This window comes from Hyla sarda, chromosome 2 (assembly GCF_029499605.1).
Source record: "Hyla sarda isolate aHylSar1 chromosome 2, aHylSar1.hap1, whole genome shotgun sequence".
In the NCBI taxonomy this organism is placed as follows: domain Eukaryota; kingdom Metazoa; phylum Chordata; class Amphibia; order Anura; family Hylidae; genus Hyla; species Hyla sarda.
This window is the reverse complement of record NC_079190.1, coordinates 265,769,963-265,796,648: the sequence shown is the minus strand read 5'-3', so window position 1 is coordinate 265,796,648 and position 26,686 is coordinate 265,769,963. Positions and strand designations below refer to the sequence as shown.

Below are 26,686 nucleotides of genomic sequence, written 5' to 3'. Positions count from 1 at the left end.
GAGGTGTGAACCCAGCCTAATTTAATGCAATGTGGCTTGTTTCCACTGGGCAGCAAAGACAGTCAGATTCCTCTATTAAAAAAAAAGTCCTGTGTCCAAAAATGACTATTGGACAACTCCTCTACATGTGGTTCATTATGTCCTTATGTGCGCACCTATAAAGACAAAGCAGGGAGACCAGAGGATAAATATCATGTAAGCAGGCTGGAACATAATAGAATAAATGAACACCCTTTCCATAATGGACACCTGCTAGCTACCTGAGCTCAGGCAGGGCCGGATTAACGTAGGGGCGGATGGAGCGGCAGCTGCGTTAAAACAGGCCCAGGGGCCACACAAACGGCCCGCACAGACCGCTGCAACTCCCTACTCTCCGGCCCCGACCGCTGGGAGTGAAGTTTAAAACATTTCCTTTGGGCCCCAGCGCTGCTTCTGACCAGCCCCTGCTGCCCCTTTAAGAGAGGGGGCTGATGGGGCTGGTCATGTGCCACAGACATTGCAGCTTATTAGTCCCTGCCTGCCCGGCCCCTCCCCCGGCTGCTCACCACAGAGCTGAAGAGAGACGGAGAGACACTGCCTCACAGCTGTACCGCCTCTGCGGTCTGTACCTTCACTCCATGTGAGGAGCTCCATCCAGTCTCCGACCTGCAGAGGCCATCAGTGCGAAAAAGAAAGTGAGAAGGTGACAGCTCTGTAGTTAAGTCCCAGTGGCCGGGCCTGGCTCAGGCTGCATTCATTAATGGCCATCTGCGGCCAAAAACAGTAGTATATGCTGTATGGGCCTGCTAGAGAACACAGCACAGTCATTGATATACAGTGACATAATACTGCTGGGCTATATACAACTGCCCTGGCTGCTATACATATGCATGTATATATATATATATATATATATATATATATATATATGTGTGTATATATATATATATATATATATATATATATATATATGCATGTATATAGTAGTCAGGGCAGTGGGTACAGCACAATTAATGTATATAGACCCGCATTATTATGTCACTGTATACCAATGACTGTGCTGTGTTCTCTGCCCTGCCTGGCCCATATTACGTATATAATATATGTAGTATGGGCCAGTTCAGATGACACAGCACAGTCATTGGAATACAGGGACATAATAATGCGGGTCTATATACATCAGCTGCCCTGTACTGTACCCACTGCCCTGGCTTCTATATATATATATATATATATATATATATATATATATATATATATATATAGTAACCAGGGCAGTGGGTACAGCACAGTCGATTGTATATAGCCCCGCAGTATTATGTCCCTGTTCTCGCTGGCCTATACATGGGGACTAAGAGTGTAAAAAAATAATAATAATAAAAATAAATAAATACATGTGATTTAACACCTTCCCTAATAAAAGTTTGAATCGCCCCCTTTTCTCATTTTTCAAATGAAATTATGTAAAAAAAAAAAACACTATAAACATATGTGGTATCTCCACGTGTGCAAATGTCTGAAGTAATAAAATATAATGTTATTTAACCCCTTCATGACCCAGCCCATTTTCACCTTCATGACCTGGGCATTTTTTGAAAATCTGACCACTGTCACTTTAAACATTAATAACTCTGGGATGCTTTTACTTATCATTCTGATTCCGAGATTGTTTTTTCGTGACATATTCTACTTTATGTTATCGGTAAAATTTCACTGATATTTGTATCCTTTCTCTGTAAAAAATCTAAAAATTTCATGAAAATTTTGAAAATTTTGCATTTTTCTAACTTTGAAACTCTCTGCTTGAAAGGAAAATGGATATTCCAAATAAATTACATATTGATTCACATATACAATATGTCTACTTTGTGTTTGCATTAAAAAATTGACAAGTTTTTACTTTTGGAAGACACCAGAGGGCTTCAAAGTTCCGCAGCAATTTTCCAATTTTTCACAAAATTTTGAAACTCGCTTTTTTTCAGGGACCAGTTCAGGTTTGAAGTGGATTTGAAGGGTCTTCATATTAGAAATACCCCATAAATTACCCCATTATAAAAACTGCACCCCCGAAAGTATTCAAAATGACATTCAGTAAGCGTTTTAACCCTTTATGGGTTTCACAGGAATAGCAGCAAAGTGAAGGAGAAAATTCTAAATCTTCATTTTTTACACTCGCATTTTCTTGTAGACCCAATTTTTGAATTTTTACAAGGAGTAAAAGGAGAGAAATCACCCTAAAATTTGTAACCCAATTTCTCTCGAGTAAGGAAACACCTCATATGTGTATGTAAAGTGTTCGGCGGGCGCAGTAGAGGGCTCAGAAGGGAAGGAGCGACAATGGGATTTTGGAGAGTGAGTTTTTCTGAAAGGGTTTTTGGGGGGCATGTCCCATTTAGGAAGCCCCTATGGTGCCAGAACAGTGGACCCCCCCCACATGTGACCCCATTTTGGAAACTATACCCCTCATGGAATTTAATAAGGGGTGCAGTGAGCATTTACACCCCACTGGCGTTTGACAGATATTTGAAACAGTGGACTGTGCAAATCAAAAATTTAATTTTTCATTTTCACAGACCACTGTTCCAAAAATCTGTCATACACCAGTGGGGTGTAAATGCTCACTGCACCCCTTATTACATTCCGTGAGGGGTGTAGTTTCCAAAATGGGGTCACATGTGGATATTTATTGTTTTGCGTTTGTCAGAACTGCTGTAACAATCAGCCACCCCTGTGCAAATCGCCTCAAATGTACATGGTGCACTCTCCCTTCTGGGCCTTGTTGTGCGCCCCCAGAGCACTTTGCGCCCACATATGGGGTATCTCCGTACTCAGGAGAAATTGCGTTACAAATTTAGAGGTTTTTTTTTCCCTTTTACCTCTTGTGAAAATGAAAAGTATAGGGCAACACCAGCATGTCAGTGTAAAAAATTTATTTTTTTACACTAACATGCTGGTGTAGACCCCAAATTCACCTTTTCATAAGGGGTTAAAGAAGAAAAAGCCCCCCAAAATTTGTTAGGCAATTTCTCCCGAGTACGGCGATACCCCATATGTGTCCCAAAACTGTTGCTCTGAAATACGACAGGGCTCCAAAGTGAGAGAGCGCCATGCGCATTTGAGGCCTGAATTAGGGATTTGCATAGGGGTGGACATAGGGGTATTCTACGCCAATGATTCACAAAAAGGGTGCCTCCAGCTGTTGCAAAACTCCCAGCATGCCTGGACAGTCAATGGCTGTCCGGCAATACTGGGAGTTATTATTTTGCAACAGCTGGAGGCTCCGTTTTGGAAACAGTAGCGTACCAGACGTTTTTCATTTTTGGGGGGGAGGGGGGCTGTGTAGGGGTATGTGTATATGTAGTGTTTTTTACTTTTTATTTTAGGTTAGTGTTAGTGTAGTGTAGTGTTTTTAGGGTACATTCGCATGGGCAGAGGTTCACAGCAAGTTTGCCGCTGGAAGTTTGAGCTGCAGCGCAAAATTTGCGCCATCTCAAACTTGCAGCACTCACTGTAAACCTCCGCCCATGTGAGTGTACCCTGTACATTCACATTGGGGGGAGGGGGCAAACATCCAGCTGTTGCAAACTCCGAGCATGCCCTTGAGCTGTCCGTGCATGCTGGGAGTTGTAGTTTTGCAACAGCTGGAGGAACACTGGTTTGGAAACACTAAGTTAAGTAATAAACTTTCAAGTGTTTTGCAACCAAACTTAGTGTTTCCAAACCAGTGTGCCTCCAGCTGTTGCAAAACTACAACTCCCAGCATGCATGGTCTGTCAGTGCATGCTGGGAGTTATAGTTTTGCAACAATTGCAACAGCTGGAGGCACTGAGGTAGGAAACGGACAATGTTTCCCAACTAGTGTGCCTCCAGTTGTTGCAAAACTACAACTCCCAGCATGCCCAGACTGCCAAGGCATGCTGGAAGTTGTAGTTCGGCAATATCTGAAGGATCAGATGTTGCCGAACTACAACTTCCAGCATGCTTGGGCAGTCTGGGCATGCTGGGAGTTGTAGTTTTGCAACATCTGGAGGTCCACAGTTTGGAGACCACTGTATAATGGTCTCCAATCTGTGGTCTTCCAGATGTTAGAGAACTACAACTCCCAGCATGCCTGGACAGACTGAGCATGCTGAGATTTGTAGTTTTGCAACATCTGGAAGAGCACAGATTGGAGACCATTATACAGTGGTCTCCAAACTGTGGACCTCCAGATGTTGCAAAACTACAACTCCCAGCATGCCCAGAAAGCCAAAGGCTGTCTGGGCATGCTGGGAGTTGCAGTTTTGAAACTCTCAGAGGCAGCAGTGAGATCGCTTTACGGCGATCTCACTGCTGCCAATGAAGATGCCGCACTGCTGCCGGAAACTCACCTCCGGGACGCAGCGCAGCCGGGACCGCACGGAGGACGCCGGGACCGCTCGGGACACCGCTCGGACGGGTAAGTGACGCCGGGGGACGGGTCAGGGACACTTAGCAGAGCGGTGTGTGTCCCGATCCCCGTGATCGGGTCTCACACACCGCGCTGCTAAGTATTTTCATAGCGAAACGCTGCTATCAGCTAGTCAGATTTGACCAGCTGATAGCAGCGATCGCTGGGGGGGGGTGGGGGATGAAACCCCCCGTGGTCGCACGGTAAGATGGCTGGCTATCAGTGATAGCCACCATCTTTCCGGGCGCTGCGGGATGCCGCGAGTAGCGGCAGTAATGTCCATGACGTACCTGTATGTCATGGGTCGGGAACACCTTGCCACCCATGACGTACAGGTATGTCATAGGTCGGGAAGGGGTTAAATACACAGTGAAAGGCAAAAGCATGAAAAAATATCAAAGTCCAGAAGTGCGTATTTTTGGTCGGAAAATAAAACACGGTCAAAAGGTGTCATCAAAATAAAAATGGTCCTGATAAAAAGTTCAGATCACAGCACAAAAAAATTAGCTCTCATATAGCCCTGTATGCAGAAAAATAAAAGGGTTCTAGGCAGGGCTCGAGTCCTGCAGGAACGCACAGGAACGGCTTTCCTTTGCTTTTTCCAGAGGAGGAACGCCGTCCCTGTTACATTAGTTCTACAGGACCTAGCTCTGAATTATTCTTACCCTCCCTCCGTCTCCTCCCCCGCCCGGACTGCTAGATCCTGGAGATGTAGGACCTGTGATGATGTCACCATCACATGTTGGGGGCGGAGCTTAGCTGTGGAGGAGAGGAAAGATCGTGTAGTTGAAGGACCTGTGTGATGCTGTGGAGGAGGCGGGGCTGAGCTGGAGGAGACATGTCACCCCAGGTTGGTAATTACATGGAAGGAGATTTGTTGCAGTGTGTCACCCCAGTAGTTTAGGGGCTTGGTGTATTAGAAATCTTGGGTGAGTTCACACACTTTTTTTTCCAGGACTTGACCCCTGGTTCTAGGGGTGATAAGAGACCCTTTTTTTGTACAAGAATTTTTTAAAATAGAATAGTTAAATAGAAATAACCTATATAAAATGGGGATCATTTCAATCGTATTGACCTACAGAATAAAGATTAAGAGTCTTTTTATCGAAAAGTGCACTTAATAGAAATGGACGCACTCCAGAAGTTGCTAAATGGTATTTTTCAATTTTGCCCTCCTTGTATGCTGGTATTATTGGTGATTGTGGTCTCGATGTACTAGACAGAATTTACCATCTCACAGCCGATCGGATCACTATGTGACGTCTGCAGAAAATGATGGCGGGGCCTCATGTTACGCCTAAGGCCTCACAAATTCTACCTACGGCCCTGGTGGTGACGTGGCTGCGTAACCTGCTGACCTGCGTGCCCCACATGACATCAGGGTAGCATATGAGACCCCTCCCCCCCATTCGGCCAGCGCCCGCCAAGTTTAAAAAACGACTGTGTGTGCTGTAGCTGCCACCTGCCTGAGGTCCCGCCGCCGGCGCACATTACTCTCTGCCCCAGGAATTTCTCCCAAAGGTATCACTAGTCCACCAGGCATGAACTGACTTGCCATTCAGGTGCACAGAAAAGCTAGGTGACAGGGTCTCACCTAGCTTTTACATGCTCCTGAATGGCATGTCTGCTTATAGTAGATGAGCTATTATAAGAACATATGCCACTCAAGAGTATGAAAAAGCTAGGTGAAACATTGTCACCTAGCTTTTCTGGGTTCGTGAATGACATATCTGCTTATAGTAGCTCAGCTATTATAGACAGATTTGCCTATAACATATAGTCAAAGCTGTCTATAATAGCTGAACTATGATAAGCAAATATGCCATTCAGGAGCCCAGAAAAGTTAGATGACAATTTCTCACTTAGCTTTTTCATGCTCCTGAATGGCATATCTGCTTATAATAGCTCAGCTGTTATAGACTGCTTTGACTATATGTTATAGGGAAAATATGTCTATAATAGCTGAGCTATGATAAGCAGATATGCCATTCAGGAGAATGAAAAAGCTAGGTGAGAAATTGTCACCTAGCTTTCTGGGCTAATGAATGGCATATCTGCTTATCATAGCTCAGCTATTATAGATAGATTTTCCTATAACTTTTAGTCAAATCTGTATATAATAGCTGAGCTATGATAAGCAGATATGCCATTCAGGAGCCCAGAAAAGTTAGATGACAATTTCTCACCTAGCTTTTTCATGCTCCTAAATGGCATATCTGCTTATAATAGCTCAGCTCCTATAGACAGCTTTGATTATATGTTATAGGCCAATCTGTCTATAATAGCTGAGCTATTATAAACAGATATGCCATTCAGGAGCATTAAAAAGCTAGGTGTGAAGAGCTTTTCCTTGTTTCTGAATGACATATCTTCTTATAGCTGTACTACTTAATGCAGTGCTGGGTAATTGCTGCACCTAAAATGTTTCCCTACCAATTCTGCAGAAACGATATACGTCTGGAAGGAATCGTCACAGCGGTCCGAGCCAGATGGAAAATAAAATACAAGAGGACGACTCTGATGAGAGAAGATATTGCCTGTGAGTCCCAATAAGAAATGGCATTACCATTTGGGCACTATAGATAGGCGGGGTTCACACTTGTGAAAATTAAAATTGTTTAAAGTGCATCTGCCGTACGTTCGGAACACAAACGCTGAGCAGCGGAGCGCGACATTAAACGGCCGTTAGGCCCTTTTTTTTTTTTCAGCCTTTAATGCCAATTTTTGAGATGGGGCACAATGTGCAATAACGGGTCCCCATGGATCCCATTTACTATAATGGGGTCTGCCGGGCACCGTTATTTTGTGACAGGACTAGCAGGAGATGGCGCAAGCAGTCATTTTTCTCCCGCTATTCCCACAGTTTCCCCCGACAGCCGTCATACTGCTGTGTGCTAATAGCAGTGTGAAAGAAGCCTTATGCATATGAAATTGCTAGCATAGCCATAAAAGATGTTGGTGTATGGATACTTTACATATGTTCATAGATGTTGTTTGATCCTTATTTCGCTACAAAAAAAAAAATTATAGGGATGCATTCTGTGTGAAAGAGGCGTGGCTAGGGTGCGCTAAGGCAACACTTCTCCGACACATGCATCCCCTATGCGCCGTGAATGGGGATTGTGATGCATGAGCAGTATGACAACCTGTGCATGCACCATGAATAGGGATTGTGGTTCACAAGTGGCAACACGTCACTGGCAAGCAAGCCCTGCGTGTTACCCAAAGAAGCAGCGGATGTGACGTCACATCGGGTAGGTGTTACAGTCTGGGGAGCGTAGCAGCCCCTCTACCACACCTCTTTAACACTCTGGGTCCCCTTAAAAGTGAGTTGTTTCTTTTTTTTAGCTAAAGAACAGATTCTATAAAGATATGCTAAGTTTCCACACACTAACATATATTCAGCTATCCTGGTAATTTAATGTGCATAAAACACGTGACAAAATTGCTTTGTGTTGCGTTTTCATTTTATATACTTTGATAAAAAGGCCCATCACAATCTTCAGCACCAGGCCCATGATGCTCTTTATCCGGCCCTGAGCTCAGGGGTGTCACTACGTTAAAACATTGGGGGCCCATGCCCCCAATGTAAAGGCAAGTGTCCTGAATGTCAGCACTTATTATTAATTACCTTTATTAATTACTGTAGGTCCGCCCGGACCGGGTGACACCACCAAGTAGGAGGCTATCCCACAACGGTGTCGCCCCATTCATCCTTCACTGCCCCCCCCCCCCCCCCCCCCCATACAGCAGTGTTTCCCAAGAAGTGTTCATCCAGCTGTTGAAAACCACAGCTCCCAGCATGCCCAGAGTGCTGAAAACTGTCCGGACATGCTGGGAGTTGTAGTTTTGCTATATCTGTAGACACCCTGCTTGGGGAACACTGCCATACACTGAGCGATCTCAGCTCCTCCCCCTGCTGGTCATGTGATCACAGACTCATACGGAGGCCTGCTGGGGTCAGAGGAAAGACCAAAGTGCAGGAGAATAGTGGATGATGGCATGGCTGGCAGTTTACACAGGTAACACTATAAATACTATGCCCTGACCCCTGCTAGTCCTCACTACCCTCCCCCCCCCCCCACCCCATTGTAAATTCTTTCCCTGTACTGTTCTGTGATTGCATATTATCCTTGTATTGTGACATCGATCTGTATTATCCCAGTACTGTGACATCACGGTGTGTATTATCCCTGTACTGTGACATCACTGTGTGTATTATCCCTGTACTGTGACATCACTGTGTGTATTATCCCTGTACTGTGACATCACTGTGTATATTATCCTTGTACTGTGACATCACTGTGTGTATTATCCCTGTACTGTGACATCACTGTGTGTATTATCCCTGTACTGTGACATCACTGTGTGTATTATCCCTGTACTGTGACATCACTGTGTGTATTATCCCTGTACTGTGACATCACTGTGTATTATCCCTGTACTGTGACATCACTGTGTATTATCCCTGTACTGTGACATCACTGTGTGTATTATCCCTGTACTGTGACATCACTGTGTATATTATCCTTGTACTGTGACATCACTGTGTGTATTATCCCTGTACTGTGACATCACTGTGTATATTATCCTTGTACTGTGACATCACTGTGTGTATTATCCCTGTACTGTGACATCACTGTGTGTATTATCCCTGTACTGTGACACCACTGTGTGTATTATCCCTGTACTGTGACATCACTGTGTGTATTATCCCTGTACTGTGACATCACTGTGTATTATCCCTGTACTGTGACATCACTGTGTATTATCCCTGTACTGTGACATCACGGTGTGTATTATCCCTGTACTGTGACATCACTGTGTGTATTATCCCTGTACTGTGACATCACTGTGTGTATTATCACTGTACTGTGACATCACTGTGCGTATTATCCCTGTACTGTGACATCACTGTGCGTATTATCCCTGTACTGTGACATCACTGTGCGTATTATCCCTGTACTGTGACATCACTGTGCATATTATCCCTGTACTGTGACATCACTGTGTGTATTATCCCTGTACTGTGACATCACTGTGCGTATTATCCCTGTATTGTGACATCGCTATGTGTATTATCCCTGTATTGTGACATCGCTATGTGTATTATCCCTGTACTGTGACATCACTGTGTATTATCCCTGTACTGTAACATCACTGTGCATATTATCCCTGTACTGTGACATCACTGTGCGTATTATCCCTGTACTGTGACATCACTGTGCGTATTATCCCTGTACTGTGACATCACTGTGCGGATTATCCCTGTACTGTGACATCACTGTGTGTATTATCACTGTGCATATTATCCCTGTACTGTGACATCACTGTGTGTATTATCACTGTGCGTATTATCCCTGTACTGTGACATCACTGTGCGTATTATCCCTGTACTGTGACATCACTGTGCGTATTATCCCTGTACTGTGACATCACTGTGCGTATTATCCCTGTACTGTGACATCACTTTGTGTATTATCCCTGTACTGTGACATCACTGTGTGTATTATCCCTGTACTGTGACATCACTGTGCGTATTATCCCTGTACTGTGACATCACTGTGCGTATTATCCCTGTATTGTGACATCGCTATGTGTATTATCCCTGTATTGTGACATCGCTATGTGTATTATCCCTGTACTGTGACATCACTGTGTATTATCCCTGTACTGTGACATCACTGTGCATATTATCCCTGTACTGTGACATCACTGTGCGTATTATCCCTGTACTGTGACATCACTGTGCGGATTATCCCTGTACTGTGACATCACTGTGTGTATTATCACTGTGCGTATTATCCCTGTACTGTGACATCACTGTGCGTATTATCCCTGTACTGTGACATCACTGTGCGTATTATCCCTGTACTGTGACATCACTGTGCGTATTATCCCTGTACTGTGACATCACTGTGCGTATTATCCCTGTACTGTGACATCACTGTGCGTATTATCCCTGTACTGTGACATCACTGTGCGTATTATCCCTGTACTGTGACATCACTGTGCGTATTATCCCTGTACTGTGACATCACTGTGCGTATTATTCCTGTACTGTGACATCACTGTGCGTATTATCCCTGTACTGTGACATCACTGTGCGTATTATCCCTGTACTGTGACATCACTGTGTGTATTATTCCTGTACTGTGACATCACTGTGTGTATTATCCCTGTACTGTGACATCACTGTGTGTATTATCCCTGTATTGTGACATCACTATGTGTATTATCCCTGTACTGTGACATCATTAAGTGTATTATCCCTGTACTGTGACACCACTGTGTATTATCCCTGTACTGTGACATCACTGTGTATTATCCCTGTACTGTCACATCACTGTGTGTATTATCCCAGTATTGTGACATCACTATGTGTATTATCCCTGTACTGTGACATTACTGTGTATTATCCCTGTACTGTGACATCATTGGGTGTATTATTCCTGTACTGTGACATCACTGTGTATTATCCCTGTATTGTGACATCACTGTGTATTATCCAAATTTTTGTATAGCCATGCAACATTAAGTGCCCCTTGACCCCTCCTTTTTGTGACTCCACCCTCAGCAATGCCCATGGCCCGTGCCCCAGATCTTTTGGAAACCTTGCAACGCCCCTGCCTGAGCTCAAAATGTCCCAACAGGAATGCCAATTTTGTGGCGATAGAGTGGTCCGGAAATACTCCTTCCATAGGGCAATGAGGAAATTTCACATACAATACAGAAAGCAGACCCCACCTAGGGATGGAATACATGGCAGTGGTCACCAGGACAAAATGGACAGAGAGGCATCCATAGTTTTAGGGCCCCTCATGTAAAAAAGAAGATCTGTTGGGCTCTAAAAAATTTTACTCAGAGAGAAGAATTGACTTGTACAAGTGGTGGCATCCTATTATAGTACCATGCAAAAATTCAGTCAGCTCTTTAATATAACTTACTGTTTCACAAATATTTGAAAGGCAGACTTCATTGCTAGTGGCTTGGTAGGTGGGACTCTATAAAAAAAACACCCGAATTCAATGATTAATAGGTGTGTTCCAATACTTTTTTTTCCATAAGGTGTATATTGAAAGATTACTGATAAAATAGGAAAGTGATAGCTGTGGGTGAGAAGCAGGGCCGGACAGGGACCAAAAATAGGCCCGGGCATTCCGACTGCTGAGACCCCCGACTGATCACCTCAGTTTAGGTGGCTTTCCAGCTGTTGTAAAGCTTTAACTCCCATCATGTCTTGAGAACCTCAGGAATTATGGGAGTTGTAGTTTTGCTACAACTGGAGAGCCACAGATTGGGGAACAGTTTAATCCATCATCCCTGCAGAACTTAAAATTGAATACAGCTCTGATGGGACAGTCGGGAGAATACACAATATCAGTCACTACATCTGATGGGACAGTCAGGAGAATAGAATATCATATCAGTGACCTGAGTGACGTCTTCTCTGTTGGTCCAGACGCCAGGACTTCATCCAGCTACATCTTCTCTGCAGAGTATGACGTCAGGACATCGTTGGCTCCTCACTTTGCCAGCAGATCCTCATCCTCTACATGAAAAAAATAATTAACATAACACTGCCAAACACTGTGCCCCCTGAAAAGAACCCTGACACACATTGTACACATTATAATAATATTGCCACACACTGTTTCTTCTCAGATCAGCTTAATCCCACCCCTGCACTGTCTTCCTCGGTCCTCCTCCTCCTCCAGACCCCTGTCCTCCTCCTCCTCCTCCAGACCCCTCTGTCCTCTTCCTCCATTCTCCTTTGTCCTCCTTCATTCTCCTCCTCCAGACCCCTCTGTCCTCTTCCTCCATTCTCCTTTGTCCTCCTTCATTCTCCTCCTCCAGACCCCTTTGTCGTCCTCCATCCTACTGCTCCAGACCCCTATGTCCTCCTTCTCCAGACCCATCTTTACTCCTCCGTCTTCCTTCTGACCCCTCTGTCATCCTCCTCCTCCTCAATACCATTTTTTTCTCTTCTCCTTCAGACCCCTCTGTCCTCTTCCATCCTCCTTCAGACCCCTCTTTACTCCTCCATCGTCCTCCTCCTGACAACTCTGTCTGTTCCTCCAGGCCCCTGTGTCCTCCTCCATACTTCTCCAGCAGACCCCTCTTTCCTCCTCCATCTTCCTTCTTCAGAGCCCTCTGTCCTCCTCTAGACTAGGGATCGACCAATTATTGGTGTGGCCAATATTATCGTCCGATAATCACGATTTTGGGCATTATTGGTATCGGCAATTGCCTTGCCGATAAGCCGATAATGCCCCGCCCCCCGCACCGCCCCCCCCCCCACACCGTGACCGCCCCCCCCCCCCCCGGACCACCGCGTCGCACCCCCCACCGTAGTGCTACCCCCCTGTTCCCTACTTCTCCAGACCCCTCTGCCCAGACCCCTCTATCCTGCTCCATCCTCCTCCAGACCACTCTTTGCTCCTCCTCCTCCACCTGACCACTCTGTTCTCCTCATCCAGGACCCTCTGTCCTCATCAGTCCTTCTCCTCCAGACCCCTCAGTCCTTCTCCTCCAGACCCCTCTGTCCTCCTCTATCCCCCTCCTCCAGACCCCTCTGTCCTCTTCCTCCAGACTCATCTTTCCTCCTCAACCCTCCTCCTCCAGACTCCTTTTTCCTCCACCTCCAGACCCCTCTGTCCACCTTTATTCTCCTTCTCCAGACCCCTCTTTACTCCTCCTGACGTCTCTGTACTCTGTCCTTCTCCTGACCTATCTTTCCTCCTGCGTCCTCCTCAATACCTCTGTTTTCTCTTGTTCTCCAGACCAATCTGTCCTCCTCAATCCCCTTCTACGGGCCCCTCTGTTCTCCTCCAGCCTTCTCCACCAGACCCCACTTTACTCCTCCACCCTCCTTTGTCCTCCAGACTTCTCTGTCCTCCTTCTGACCCCTCTGTCCTCCTCCTCCAGACCCCCTTTTCCATACTTCTCCAGACCCCCTTTTCCATACTTCTCCAGACTCCTCTGTCCTCCTCCTCCAGACCCCCTTTTCCCTACTTCATCAGACCCCTCTGTCCTCCTCCTCCAGACCGCTCTGTCCTCCTCCTCCTGACCCCTCTGTCCTCCTCCTGACCCCTATGTACTCCTCCTCCAGACTCCTCTGCCTTTCTCTGTTCACCTCCTCCAGAGCTCTCTGTCCACTGCATACCCCTGAGGTCATGTTCAAATGGTGTTAATTGTGCTGAATTTCCGCATGTAAAATGTGTAAAATACATACACACATCGTACATAAATACATACATACATAAAACATACATACATCTGTCTAGCTTACACACATCATACATACACACATCAAGCATACACACATCATGCATATTCATATTTCATACATAAACACATCATACATACGCACACATCTTACTCACATCATACATACACATTCTACACACATATCATACATATATACACACATCATACATACACATTCTACACACATATCATACATATACACACACATCATACATATACCAGCCGCTGCCCCCACATCACACATTACATACACATCATACATTATATACATACTCACACTGTACACACATTATACATTACATACACATCATACATTACATACATACTCACACTGTGCACACATCATACATATACATCATACATTACATACATACTTACACACTGTACACACATCATACATACTCACACACTGTACACACATCATACATACACAAACGCAATAATACTTACACACATAATACATTTACTCACACATAAATCATACACACACCTCACATAACACATACATGCAAACATCATACATACACATTCTACACACATATCATACATATACACACACATCATACATATACCAGCCGCCGCCCCCACATCACACATTACATACACATCATACATTATATACATACTCACACTGTACACACATTATACATTACATACACATCATACATTACATACATACTCACACTGTACACACATCATACATACACATCATACATTACATACATACTTACACACTGTACACACATCATACATACTCACACACTGTACACACATCATACATACACAAACGCAATAATACATACACACATAATACATATACTCACACATAAATCATACACACACCTCACATAACACATACATGCAAACATCATACATACACATGATACATAACCTCCTTGCCCCCCAGTCCTCGGCCTCCTCACCTGCATATGCCGTGAGTTCAGGGTGATCATGTCCCGGGGATCCATGGTCTGAGGCAGCGCTAAGCCGCACGGAAGCTCTAGTGCCCTGGGTAGGCCAAAGCAAAGGCCCGTGCTACAGCAGCGCAGCCCGGGGGTGCGGGAGGTGCCTGGGGCGGGGGTTTGTAGTTCGGAGGGGGGGCACTGCTGGGGGCCCCTACATAGAAGGACCCCCCCCCTGGCGGGGGCCTCCGCTACGCCACCACAGCCAGGAATATGTTGCCGCGGATGTTGGGGTCAGAGGCAGATAAGGAGCGCCGACTCCCATCTGCTTGCCGGCCTCCACTTCTTCCTGGGCGCAAGGAGCAAGCAAACATCGTGCCTACGCGGCGCACGTTTGCCTCCAGCAAATCTGCTGCAGCAGGAGGAGGGGTAAGTGCGGCTGGAGCCGCAAACTTAGAAAGAAAAAAAAATGTTTTTAAACATTGCGTCGAGGCAGACAGCCCACTGGACGGCCTGGCCCACCGGGCAAATGCCCGCTGTGCCCGATTGCCAGTCCGGCCCTGGTGAGAAGAGACTATACAGACTTGTTTTGCCAGTTGCTCTATTTTAAACTAAGGGCTTATTGACAACAATCTTTGTGTATGTGTGTGTACAGAGTCTGGCAGGTTACCCATATTTTCCTACTGCCAAGTGAAACTATAGTCACAAAGGTTGCCTGGAAATTTGCTGACATATAACAAACAAAAAAGACTATGATAAAATACTCTCACACATTTACTGTGTTGAATTTATCATTTCAATTTATTGATTTTATGTTAGTCGATTTCATTTTCTAAATAATATCCACCATTTATTACACACACAAATAAATTGGTTATCTATTTCAAAATGAGCATAGATAAAAAGAGCATTAATTAAACTGGTCAACAATGCAAAGAAGAAAAAAAGAGACACGGCAACTCACCCATAAGACTTCTGTGACTGGTTTGATTTTTTCCGGCATCGGGGCAAATTCAACAGTGGATAGACATGCTACAGCATGGAGCAGGGGGAGAGTGGGCCGGAAGAAGCGTCATTTGACGTGAAATGTTGCCAGTCCCTGCTCCATGCTGTAGCATGTCTATCCACTGTTGAATTTGCCCCGATGCCGGAATAAATCAAACCAGTCACAGAAGTCTTATGGGTGAGTTGACGTGTCTCTTTTTTCTTCTGTGCATTGTTGGACATATACTGCTTGAATTTATGACACTGAGCACCCCCCTCGACCTGTATAACTAGACCGCTTCAGCTTTTAATGGCTGATTTTAGTGGCTACCTAACTAAGTGCCTTAACCCTTTCAGTGCCTGGTCTATTTTCTTTTGCCTGCCTCTTATTAATTAAACTGGATTTACCTATAAAGTCTTATTGGTAAAAACATTGTACAATGTTCTGCACTGTTAAAGCACTACACATACCCAAATGAAACGTGTTGGTTTTTACTACAGTGTGATAATTAGAGGGTCTCTCTAATTCTTTAGAATGCCCTAGTAGGGTATTTTTTTAATTTCTGTCTAGGACAGGCAATATCTTACAAAAAAAAAAAAAAAATTACAAAGAAAATTGCATTACAGATTATAAAAAAGAAAGATTTCCAAAAATAAAATCTTTTATACACACTGGACCCTTATCAAAATAAATGATTGAAAAAAATAAATCAAACTCTCAATAATCAAGATATTGCATTAATCAATAATTTATACTGCAGATCATACTTAGAGACAAAAAAATCAGCCATAAGGGAATGGTTAAACATCTAGTGCTAATAAGGTGTGTACTAGTTTAGCACGTTAGAATTGCATAGCTCCTGCTTTTTCTTCAACACCAGTTTTTTTACTTTGCAATTTTAATCCATGCGTCATCATTTAAATAAAATGCTGCATAAAGAGGTTCAGTGAAATGAGCAGAAAATGTGTATAGGTGTTGGACCGAGCCAGACAACTTATAGAAGGATACGACCCCACCATCATAGTCCAGGTATATTCCAACATTTGGTGCGGATACTGAGGAGTGTACATAATGTGATTCATCATCATGATCTGCTGTAAGTTCTTCATCAGACCAGTTCAAGCACCAGGATTTGGGATTTCTTCCGATAAGGGAATTATGTTCCTTTCTCTTGACACTGTTATAGGTGACACCAACGCACCATTCTCCACAGTCACTGGTTTGAATTTCCCAGTAATGCTTTCCCGAACTGAACCTCTTGGTGGCTAAAACTTGCTGAGTGGTGAATCTTTCAGGGTGAAAGGACCTTGATTTTTCTTTGTCAGTATCAATGGCTTTCTTTAGATCGAATGAGAGAGCAAGGTAAGAGTTTGCTGTGTTGACATTCAGGATCATATCAGAAGAGTCTATCACATTAAATTCATACTTTTTCTTCACTTCAGGAATAACTTCAGATAGCTTGTTCAAAGCCCTCACCAAGGTCACAGTTATTAACTCTTCATTCAGGTTTTCAGTATAAAATGGTGATTCTTGCTCAACAGCAGTACTTACGTTGCTTTGTTTCAAAAACATCAGCGGATCTGTGATTTTGCATACTTCATCGATTTGGCGCTTTCTCCTGTATGTTTCTTGTATCTGTTTATCAATCTCTTCAATGCGATCAGAGCATGAGCCAGATAAGCAAGTTTCTTGCCTAGTGATTTCTTCAAGGACTCTATTTTCAAGATCATTAACTTCACTTCTGATGTCTCCAAAAAGACTGGTGACCCTTTTTTTCAGACCAGCTGATTTTTGCTGGATGTTGTTACGGTTTTCCTCTACCTGCCAGTATCTTTTTTCTGCTTTGTCTGTTATTGAAGACAACTGTTTGATAAACTTTTGCAGTCGTTCTTTCTCTTTCTCACTTGCCTCATTCAGCAGCTCTGTCTTATGGCCTTTGTGCTTCCAGTTCATAGTACAGCTAGTACACAGCAATGAAGAATCTTGGACACAAAAATATTTTATGAGTTCATTGTGGACAGGACATTTTTTGTCCTTATGGGAACCAATGGGTTCAATCATGATGTGGTCTGCAGACTTACTGTGGTTCTTCAGATGAAGCTCACAAAATGAGGCATCACAACGTAGGCAGGTCTTAACAGCAGGCACTATTGAGGGCAAACAATATGTACAGTGCGTCTCCATTTCTTGCGGAATCTCTTGAATAGAGTGATAATGGTCTACAATATTGCACAACTTCAGGTTCTTTTGCAAGGCAGGATAAGCCTTAAACTCAGTTCTGCATTCAGGACAAGAGTAAATCCCAGATCTTCTTTTCCTGGCAAATGTATCAGATATACAGACCTTACAGAAGTTATGGCCACATCTTAGCATTACTGGGTTGTTGTATGTGCAGAGGCAAATAGAACAGATCAGCTCTTCACTTAAATCAGACGAAGCCATCTTTATCTGCACCAAGAAGAAACGAAACTAACAGCAATGTTACACAGTTTAAGGTGGAGCTACATTTAACATCGAGAATAATATTAACTCTGAGCAACCCAGGTGAACTTGGACAAGCTAGAAAACAACATTCCTCACTATTTATATTGATTTGTAATGTCTGGCCAGAAGCAGCAACTCTTGAAAGATGTAGTTTGTGAAAATGACGCCACTGGAAGGACATCCTATTTAATCCCTTCAAAAGTGCCTCCAATAAAAGCTAGCAGTAACCCTAACTTGATATTCCAGATGTCTTTTCTATGCCAGCATGCCAGCATCATCAGTGGGATTGCCCAAAAACAGGTAAAAAAAAAAAGAAGCACATGAAACAATATGGTCTGTCAAGTGTTGGTAAGGTGGCCAGATGTCACTGAGTGTTCAAGGCTGGATTGGCAATGTGGCAATTCTATTATAGGGGTACTCCTGTGGAAAACTTTTTTTTTTTTATCAACTGGTGCCAGAAAGTTAAACAGATTTGTAAATTACTGAAAAAATCTTAATCCTTCCAGTACTTTTTATGGGCTATATACTACAGAAGAAATGCTTTTCCTTTTGGATTTCTCTGATGTCACGACCACAGTGCTCTCTGCTGACCTCTGCTGTCCATATTTGGAACTGTCCAGAGCAGGAGAAAATCCCCATAAACATATGCTGCTCATGACAGTTCCTAAAATGGACAGCAGAGGTCAGCAGAGAGCACTGTGGTCGTGACATCATAGAAATCCAAAAAGAAAAGCATTTCCTTTGTAGTATACAGCCCATAAAATGTAATGGAAGGATTAAGATTTTTTTAATAGAAGTAATTTACAAATCTAATAGTATAAAGGAGTTGGAGAGGCTCTTGTCTAACTACCCACCAAATAAACCCGGGCTGCCTAATTAGACACCTATACCCAAGGTGTCAAGAAGTAGTTTGTCTATAGAAATATATATATGTTAGGGCTCAGGGTTTGAGACAACTGGACAGATAGTAATTAAATGTATTTTTTATTATATAGTGTGACAATATAATATAAAATACATGAAAATAAATATAAATAGTGGCGTCTGCGTCTCACAGGGCCCTTGTGTAGGCGCAGCACCAACTAGTATTATCTGAAATATAAGTATACCACAATGTGTTAAAAATTTAAAATTAGGACCACCATGGAAAAGTATATTTAAAACCTCTAATAGGATATAACTATACAGGGAGAGAATATCTGGGTGGGAGAGTCTTATTTCATCCACAATAGTCAATTCTGTCCTCTCTCAAAAAGTACTGCAAATGATAACAGATTCCAGTATAGTTGTAACCAATAGCAACCATATAGGTTTTGGTTAGTAACCCATAGCAACCATTTAAATGTGTCCGGCTGTAGCAGTAGATCGCAATCGAACACCTTTGCAAATAATGTTCATATACTTGCTGTCAGCAGATAATGGTCAACATATATGCTTGTGTACAGTCACTGTAAATATGCATTCATATCTTTGGATACTTTGTATCTCACCGCTCCCGGGCACTGATGCACTGGACTTTACGGGGATGCTGCGATCTCCTCCAGTTGCGCTATGAAATCCCACAGTGTGTTATCAATAGGTGGCTCTCTTGGCGTGAGACAGCATCACCGGAGACTCGGCCGTCTCCCACGGTGGTAATGCTGGATTACAGTGGGTTCCGGGTGGTGGTACTGCAGCGGTTCTGCAGGTGAGTATGTTGCTAAGCCGGTGGCGTCCTCGTGGCAATGAGGCGCGTATGTCTCCATTACTGGGTGCCGGGTGATTGACAGTTATGTTTCCCGGTATCGGACTGCTAATTGCTGAGCAGGGCAAATAAACTGGTGGTCTCAATGGTTATTAGGGGGACGCTGGACGCGTTTCAGGACTGTCTCAGTCCTTTCTTCAGCAGCTAAGAATATTCTTAGCTGCTGAAGAAAGGACTGAGAGTCCTGAGTGCAGCCAGCGCTGACTGATTAGGACCGCGCGGACACTGCAGTCTCCAGTAGACTGCAATGTTTTCGGTGAGTATTTCCTCCTGAAAAATGAGCAATGCCATTCTTCAGGCGGAAATTTCCAAGCAGATTTTCCGTTCACAAATTCCGAAGTGTGAATTTGTGAACGGAAACCCATTCACTATACTATACATTTTAGTAAGCGGAATTTCTGCCTGCAATTTCAAAGCGGAATTGCAGGTGGAAATTCCATAGTGTGAACCTAGCCTAAAACTTACAATTTTAGAAATGTTCTGACCCTGTTTTCTCATAGACAGTTAGAATACCATATCCTTTGCATAATATACCTCTAAATATGTTATACAGTTTCCAAATACTATGATTATACAGGGTTGTGGAAATAAAAGAAAAAAAATACTTGTCCAAGGGACTAAAACGAAACACAATCAACTTGTCCCTCATGAAAATCCACTTGTCCTGGTACACAACATTTCAACCAAAATAGTACATAGATAGGGTCTTTATTCCTTGATTTATTTACCGTAGTTTTTGCACTTTCATTTTTTCCTCCTCACCCTATAATAGCCATAACTCTTATTTTCTATCTACAGACCCATATGAGGACTTGTTTTTGCTTGACCAATAGTGCATTTTTAATGACACCTTTCATTTTTCCATAACTTGTGCTCCGAAACAAAAACAAAAATTTGTGAGGTGAAATTGAAAAAAAAATTTGCAGATTGAAATTTGGGGGTTTTCTTTTTCAAGCATATAACTTTCTGGTCAAACTTACATGTTATTGTGATACTTTAGGCGGACCTGATTACACCATTTCCGCCATGTTTTAGTAATTAAAAAAAATTCTAAACTTTGAAGAAAGAAAAAAAAACGGTAAACTGGCGTATATACAGGTAGGGCTGTAGTTTTTGCAAGGCCCAAACAATTGCAAGGCACTCCTCTGTGGCTGGAGGCAGAACAAGTGGGGTTAGCTTCCCCCGTACTGAGGTGTATGCAGTCCCGGCATCCTTACTGAAACACCGTGGGTCCCATTGGCACCTATACAGCACCTGCCATTTATTGCATTATTGTGCATTAGTGGTCATTTTGGTGTTTGCTTTCTCACCATGACTATGGGTTATACATGTTAGACATGTTAGATAGTTTATATGCATACATCAATTTGCTTAATTGTCCATGTGAGCACAAGTTCTTGTTTTCTTTCTTGATGCATTGTGGGGCCTGGATGTTATATGCAATTGTTTATGTAACTGTTTTGGTCCAGGATAACATACATATGCCTGTTGGAGGTCTTTTCACCTTACGAGGGCACAGAGAGGGCCTACCCACTACCCAGAGGGAACTATTTACTATATGAGGGACACAGGGTAGGGGCACTTTTCATTATATATGGAGGGGCTCCACTTTGGGGGTTGTGTGGGCGCCTAATAATACATGGGACCAGAGGCCAATTCACTATATAGGGCAGATTGTGGGGCCTATTCACTAGATGGAGGCACAGTGTCGGGGCTGATCCAATATATATGAGCAAAGAGGGGCTAGTTCACGTTATGGGGGCTGTATGGGGGCTGAATACTACATGAGGTAAAAGGCCTATCCACCATAAGGGGGCTATCCAATATATGATGGCACAGAAGGAGGCTATCCACTTTAAGGGGGCACAGAGGGCTCCTATTCACTAAATGGGGCAAATTGATCCTATCTACTATATGAGAGAACAGAGGGGCCTATTTACTTTATAGGGCTAATTGATCTTTGAGGGCACAGAGATGCCCCAACTGCTGTATAGAGCCACAGAGGGACCAAACTACTTTATGGGGGCACAGAAAGACCTAATTGCTATATGGGGGTATTATTATTGTGATTGTGAGGGACAATATAGATGGGGAATTTGTATAGAAGTGAGGAGATGCTGGAATGAGAAGCCTAAACTGATTTTCTGACATATTCTACATAGAGAAGTCATGGCTGGAAAAAGTCTTTATAATTGTCTGGGCTGGAAGAAAAGGAAAGGACATTTCTGATCAGAAAGGATGTTCCTGTGAGTCACTGGATGTAACTGCACTGTGAGTACTTGTATAGTTTGCAGAACCTGTGTACAGCTGGTATGCATCACTATATAGGTCATTGGGGGAGGAATATTATATCTTTATCTTTGCATAGTGGATTTTTATTATTTAACCTTTTAAGGATGCAGGGTGTACCTGTATGCAAGCTGACCCTGCGTCATATCGGGTCTGTCCCTGCGTCATATCGGGTCTGTACCCACCTGGGACGTGTGGGTAATACCAGACATCAGAGATCCAGAGATACCAGAGATCGTGGTGATGTCCAGTATTAACCCCTTAAACTTTGATCTCTGCATCTAAAATGTAAAAAAAAATGCTTCCCGGCAGCTCAGTCGGGCTGATCGGGATCACTGCGGTAAAACAGTGATCTCCTGATCAGCTGAGGACACAAAAGGAGGGTCCCTACCTTCCTCCTCGGTGTCCAGGCTGGAGCAATGGAGCTCCGATAACACTAATCAATGCTATGCTATGGCAGAGCATTGATCAGTGTATGCAATCAGAAGATTGCATGTTATATTCCCCTATGTGGGCTATAGATGTGTTAAAAAAAAAAGTTAAATAAATGTGAATTAACCCCATCCCTAATAAAAGTTTGAAACACCCCCCTTTTCCCATTCAAAAAAATGAAATGTAAACAAAAATAAACATAAGTGGTATCGCCACGTGCGTAAATGTCCAAACTATAAAAATATACTGCATGGTCAATTGCATACACGTAAGAAAATTCCAAAGTCCCAAATTTTGTATTTTTGGTCACTTTGAATAGCATTAAAAAAAAAATCACACAAATGGTACTGATAAAAGCTTCAGATCATGGTGCAAAAAAATTAGCCCTCATACCACCCTGTATGCAGAAAAATAAAAAAGTTATAAGCTTCAGAAGAGGACATTTTTAAAAGTTCAAATTTTCGTGCAAACAGTTATAAATTTTCACCAGAAGTAAAACAAAAATCTAAATCTATATAAGTAGGATATCATTTTAATTGTATGGACAATAAGATAAGGTGTAATTTTTACCGAAAAATTGCCCTGCGTAGAAACGGAAGGCCCCAAAAGTTCAAAATGGCGTTTTTTTCTTCAATTTGGTCCCACAAATTTATTTTTTTTGGTTTCTTCATAGATTTTTTTTTGTAAAACGACTGATGTCATTACAAAGTACAATTGGTGGCGCAAAAAACAAGCAAAATTGTTTTTTTTCCACAGACCTTCATAAAAATGAAAGTAGCAAGCTGATTGGGTGCTATGGGCAACTGGGCAAGTTTTCCTCTGCACAGGTTGTGAAGGGGGTGGGGGGACTCCTGAATGACACATGCTGGAAGTTGTAGTCCCTGTTGTGTGTGTATGCTAGTGTTTACAAACCAGTGTGCCTCCAGCTGTTGCAAAACTACAACTCCCAGCATGCCCTGACAGACTTTGGGCATGCTGGGAGTTGTAGATTTGTAACAGCTGGAGGTACACAGGTTGGGAAACACTGTTCTAGCCTATTCAGCATACACATCATGTTACACCAGTGTTTCCCAATCAGTGTGCCTCCAGCTGTTGCAAAACTACAACTTCTAGCATGCCCAAAGGCTGTCAGGGCATGCTGGGAGTTGTAGTTTTGCAACACCTGGAGGCACCCTGGTTGGGAAACACTGGTGTATGCCCTACAGAGGTGTGGTGAACTCAGGCCCGTCGGAAGAGGACAAGCAAACCAAGCAATTGCTTGGGGCCCCGAGCTGGCCCAGGGCCCCGAAGCAGAGCCTGTGTTTGCCTGTCCTCCTTCCCTGTCCCGTTCAGCAGGCAGCTCGCCCTGTCGGCCTGCCGAGCCAGCAGTGCTAGAGCTTGTCTGGAGCGGGAGGCAGAGACTGAAGTCGCTGCCTCCGGCTCCTTTTTGTGCCCCGCCCCGGCTCACCTCCGGTCCGGACTTCGTACGTTCGTGCGTCACATGACGTGTCACATGACTGTGCGCGTCGTGTGGCGTTAGTTACATTTCAGTGACTCTGACTGGGGTGAGTACCCCTAACTACTTGCCTACTGGGTCTGGGGGGAGGGGAGGGGTTTAGTCTGGGGTACTACCTGCCTATTGGGGGGGAAGGGGGTTAATCTGGGGGGTACTACCTGCCTACTGGGTGGGGGGTTAATCTGGGACCCCAGTAGTCAGGTAGTACCCCCAGATTAACCCCCTCCCCCCAGTAGTAAGGTAGCACCCCCAGATGAACCCCTCCTGGGGTACAGGGGGTACTACCTGCCTACTGGGGGGGGGGTTAATCTGGGGTACTACCTTCCTACTGGGTGAGGAGGGAGTTAATCTGGGCCCCCCAATAGTCAGGTAGTACCCCCAGATTAAGCCCTCCCCTCCAGTAGGAAGGTAACACCCCCAGATGAACCCCCTCCTAGGGTACAGGGGGTACTACCTGCCTACAGGGGGGGGTTAATCTGGGGTACTACCTGCCTACTGGGGGGGGGGGTTAATCTGAGGGAACTACCTGCCTACTGGGGGGAGGGGGTTAATCTGGGGTACTACCTGCCTACTGTAGGAAGGTAGTACCCCCAGATTAACCCCCTCTTCCCCCCAGTAGGAAGGTAGCACCCCCAGATGAACTCCCACCCGGGGTGCGGGGGGTACTACCTGCCTACTGGGGGGAGTGGGTTAATGTGGGGGTACTACCTTCCTACAGGGTGGGGGGAGGGGGTTAATGTGGGGGTGCTACATGCCTACGGGGGTTAATCTGGGGGTACTACCTGCCTGCTGGGGGGAGGGGGTTAATCTAGGGGTACTACCTGCCTACTGTGGGGAGGGGTTTAATCTGGGGGTACTAAATTGTATCAAATATACATTAAACATTTGCAAAAAACACCACTGTACCATAGTTGAGTTTTTCGCAAATGTTCATTTATTGAAAATGTTCAAATTTCATGCACATTAAATGCAACAGCAGTATTTGCACAGTGCATGAAAATTGCAATGTTATCCTCCTTTTTTATTTATATAAATTGTGGGTAAACTTAAACTGTATGGCTATGCTGTGGTTCCTGTAGGCTTTGCGTGGGGGGGGCTCCATGTCTATTTTGCTTGGGGCCTCCAAATTCCTTCAAACGGCCCTGGGTGAACTACAACCCCCAGGAGACTACAGAGGCAGCATGCTGATGTTATACCACAGACTGAAGACTCCTGAATGACACATGCTGGGAGTTGTAGTCCCTTTTGTGTGTGTATGACAGTGTATCCCAACCAAGGCTGATTATATTAGTGTGCTGTGTACAAGGGGGCCGATCCGGGAAAATAGTAGGGTGGGTAAAGGGCGGAACAAACAAACAAAACAAAAAAAGGAGCCGCCCCAAACCAGCAAGGCATGTGGCATGCTGAGATTTGTAGTTTTCAGCACAGCAAGAAACAGGAAATAGAAGCAAAGATAGGAAAACAAAGTGGGGATAAAAAGACAACAAAAAACGGAAATAGAGTAGGCTAAACAACAAGAATAGAAATGAAACAAAACAAATAGGGTAGGTCAAAAACGGAAAAACACATTGACCACCGGAGTACCCCTTTAAGGAGTTAATAGTAAGGTGGTATTGTTCTGTATGTGGCAGTATTATTATCTGATATGGAAGCATTATTTGTGTGGAGACACGAGGTGGTGTTGGTGGAAATACATGATCACTTCGTGACGCCAGGGCACCGTTATCCTATACATGGTCTGAGGTTGGAGACAGTTTCTCCTGGGCCAGACACAGGAAGTAAATGAACACACCGACAGGTTACGGATAACAGATGGTATTACACGTACAGCTAGGCCCTGGTGTGAGAGTGTAGCGTAACCCCTTGGGAGCCCTGTTGCCTTGCTGAGACTTGTGGTGCTTTCACTGGACAGAATTATATTGACTTGAGATTGTAGATTAAATCCTGGTTGCTAGGGTCTTGCCAAGGTACTGGAGACCGCAGAGGCATGAATTCTCTCGTTGCGAGTAACAAACACTTGCAGGATGACCAGTTGAGAAACTAGACTTGAAGTAGGCTTCTCCTAAGAGCACACGACACACAGCACACCTGAGCTAAGCTGTTGCTCAGGAGCCACTAAACTAGGGAGACTGACTAACAGGGTAGACTTTTGGGGTCTCATGGGTAACACCCTTAAAGGCCCAATTACTTGAAAAACATATAGACATAGAACAATAATGAAATAAAATTTAGGAAAATATATTATTCTCATATTACCAGCTATACATTATGAATCTGCCAACATAACTTTAGTGGGCCCAACACCTTGTGCTGCCAAGCTGCCCGAGACAGTCCAAAACCACGGGACAGCTACTGGTGATGGGACACCACATTTGGCCCTTGTATACTGGTAATATTGGCCTTGGTATAGTGGATTTGGTACGTAACAATATGATGGTAATATGTAGGGAGAGAAGATTTCTTGTATACTACTGTTCTCTAGTAGCTTTATGAAAAAAAAATATATATAGGTAGTTGTAGAAAATTGCCTTGCCCATGATCTGTAGGTGTATATATAGTTTGAAATCTTGGGTGAGTACCTACCCTTTTATCCAGAACTTGACCCCTGCTCTATAACATGATCCTTTTAATATTGTACTTCACTGTAGTAATAGTATTGAGAAGTCAATGAGCAGTG

The 26,686-nt window shown here is 43.9% G+C and overlaps 2 protein-coding genes across 2 annotated transcripts in view; one reads left to right on the top strand and one right to left on the bottom strand.

The window, feature by feature from the left end:
• Window positions 1–15,770: 15,770 nt before the first annotated feature.
• LOC130356076 (E3 ubiquitin/ISG15 ligase TRIM25-like) lies at window positions 15,771–18,012 on the bottom strand. The gene has a single exon (XM_056557116.1). It carries the CDS (start codon window positions 18,005–18,007, stop codon window positions 16,451–16,453), a length of 1,557 nt encoding a protein of 518 aa, XP_056413091.1. The 5' UTR covers window positions 18,008–18,012; the 3' UTR covers window positions 15,771–16,450.
• Window positions 18,013–21,972: 3,960 nt separating this feature from the next.
• SF3A3 (splicing factor 3a subunit 3) overlaps window positions 21,973–26,686 on the top strand; it is an 84,478-nt gene continuing 79,764 nt past the window's right edge. The window contains exon 1 of the mRNA XM_056557118.1: window positions 21,973–22,064. The gene's annotated coding sequence lies outside the window, so the exon portion shown is untranslated. The remainder of the gene's footprint in view (window positions 22,065–26,686) is intronic.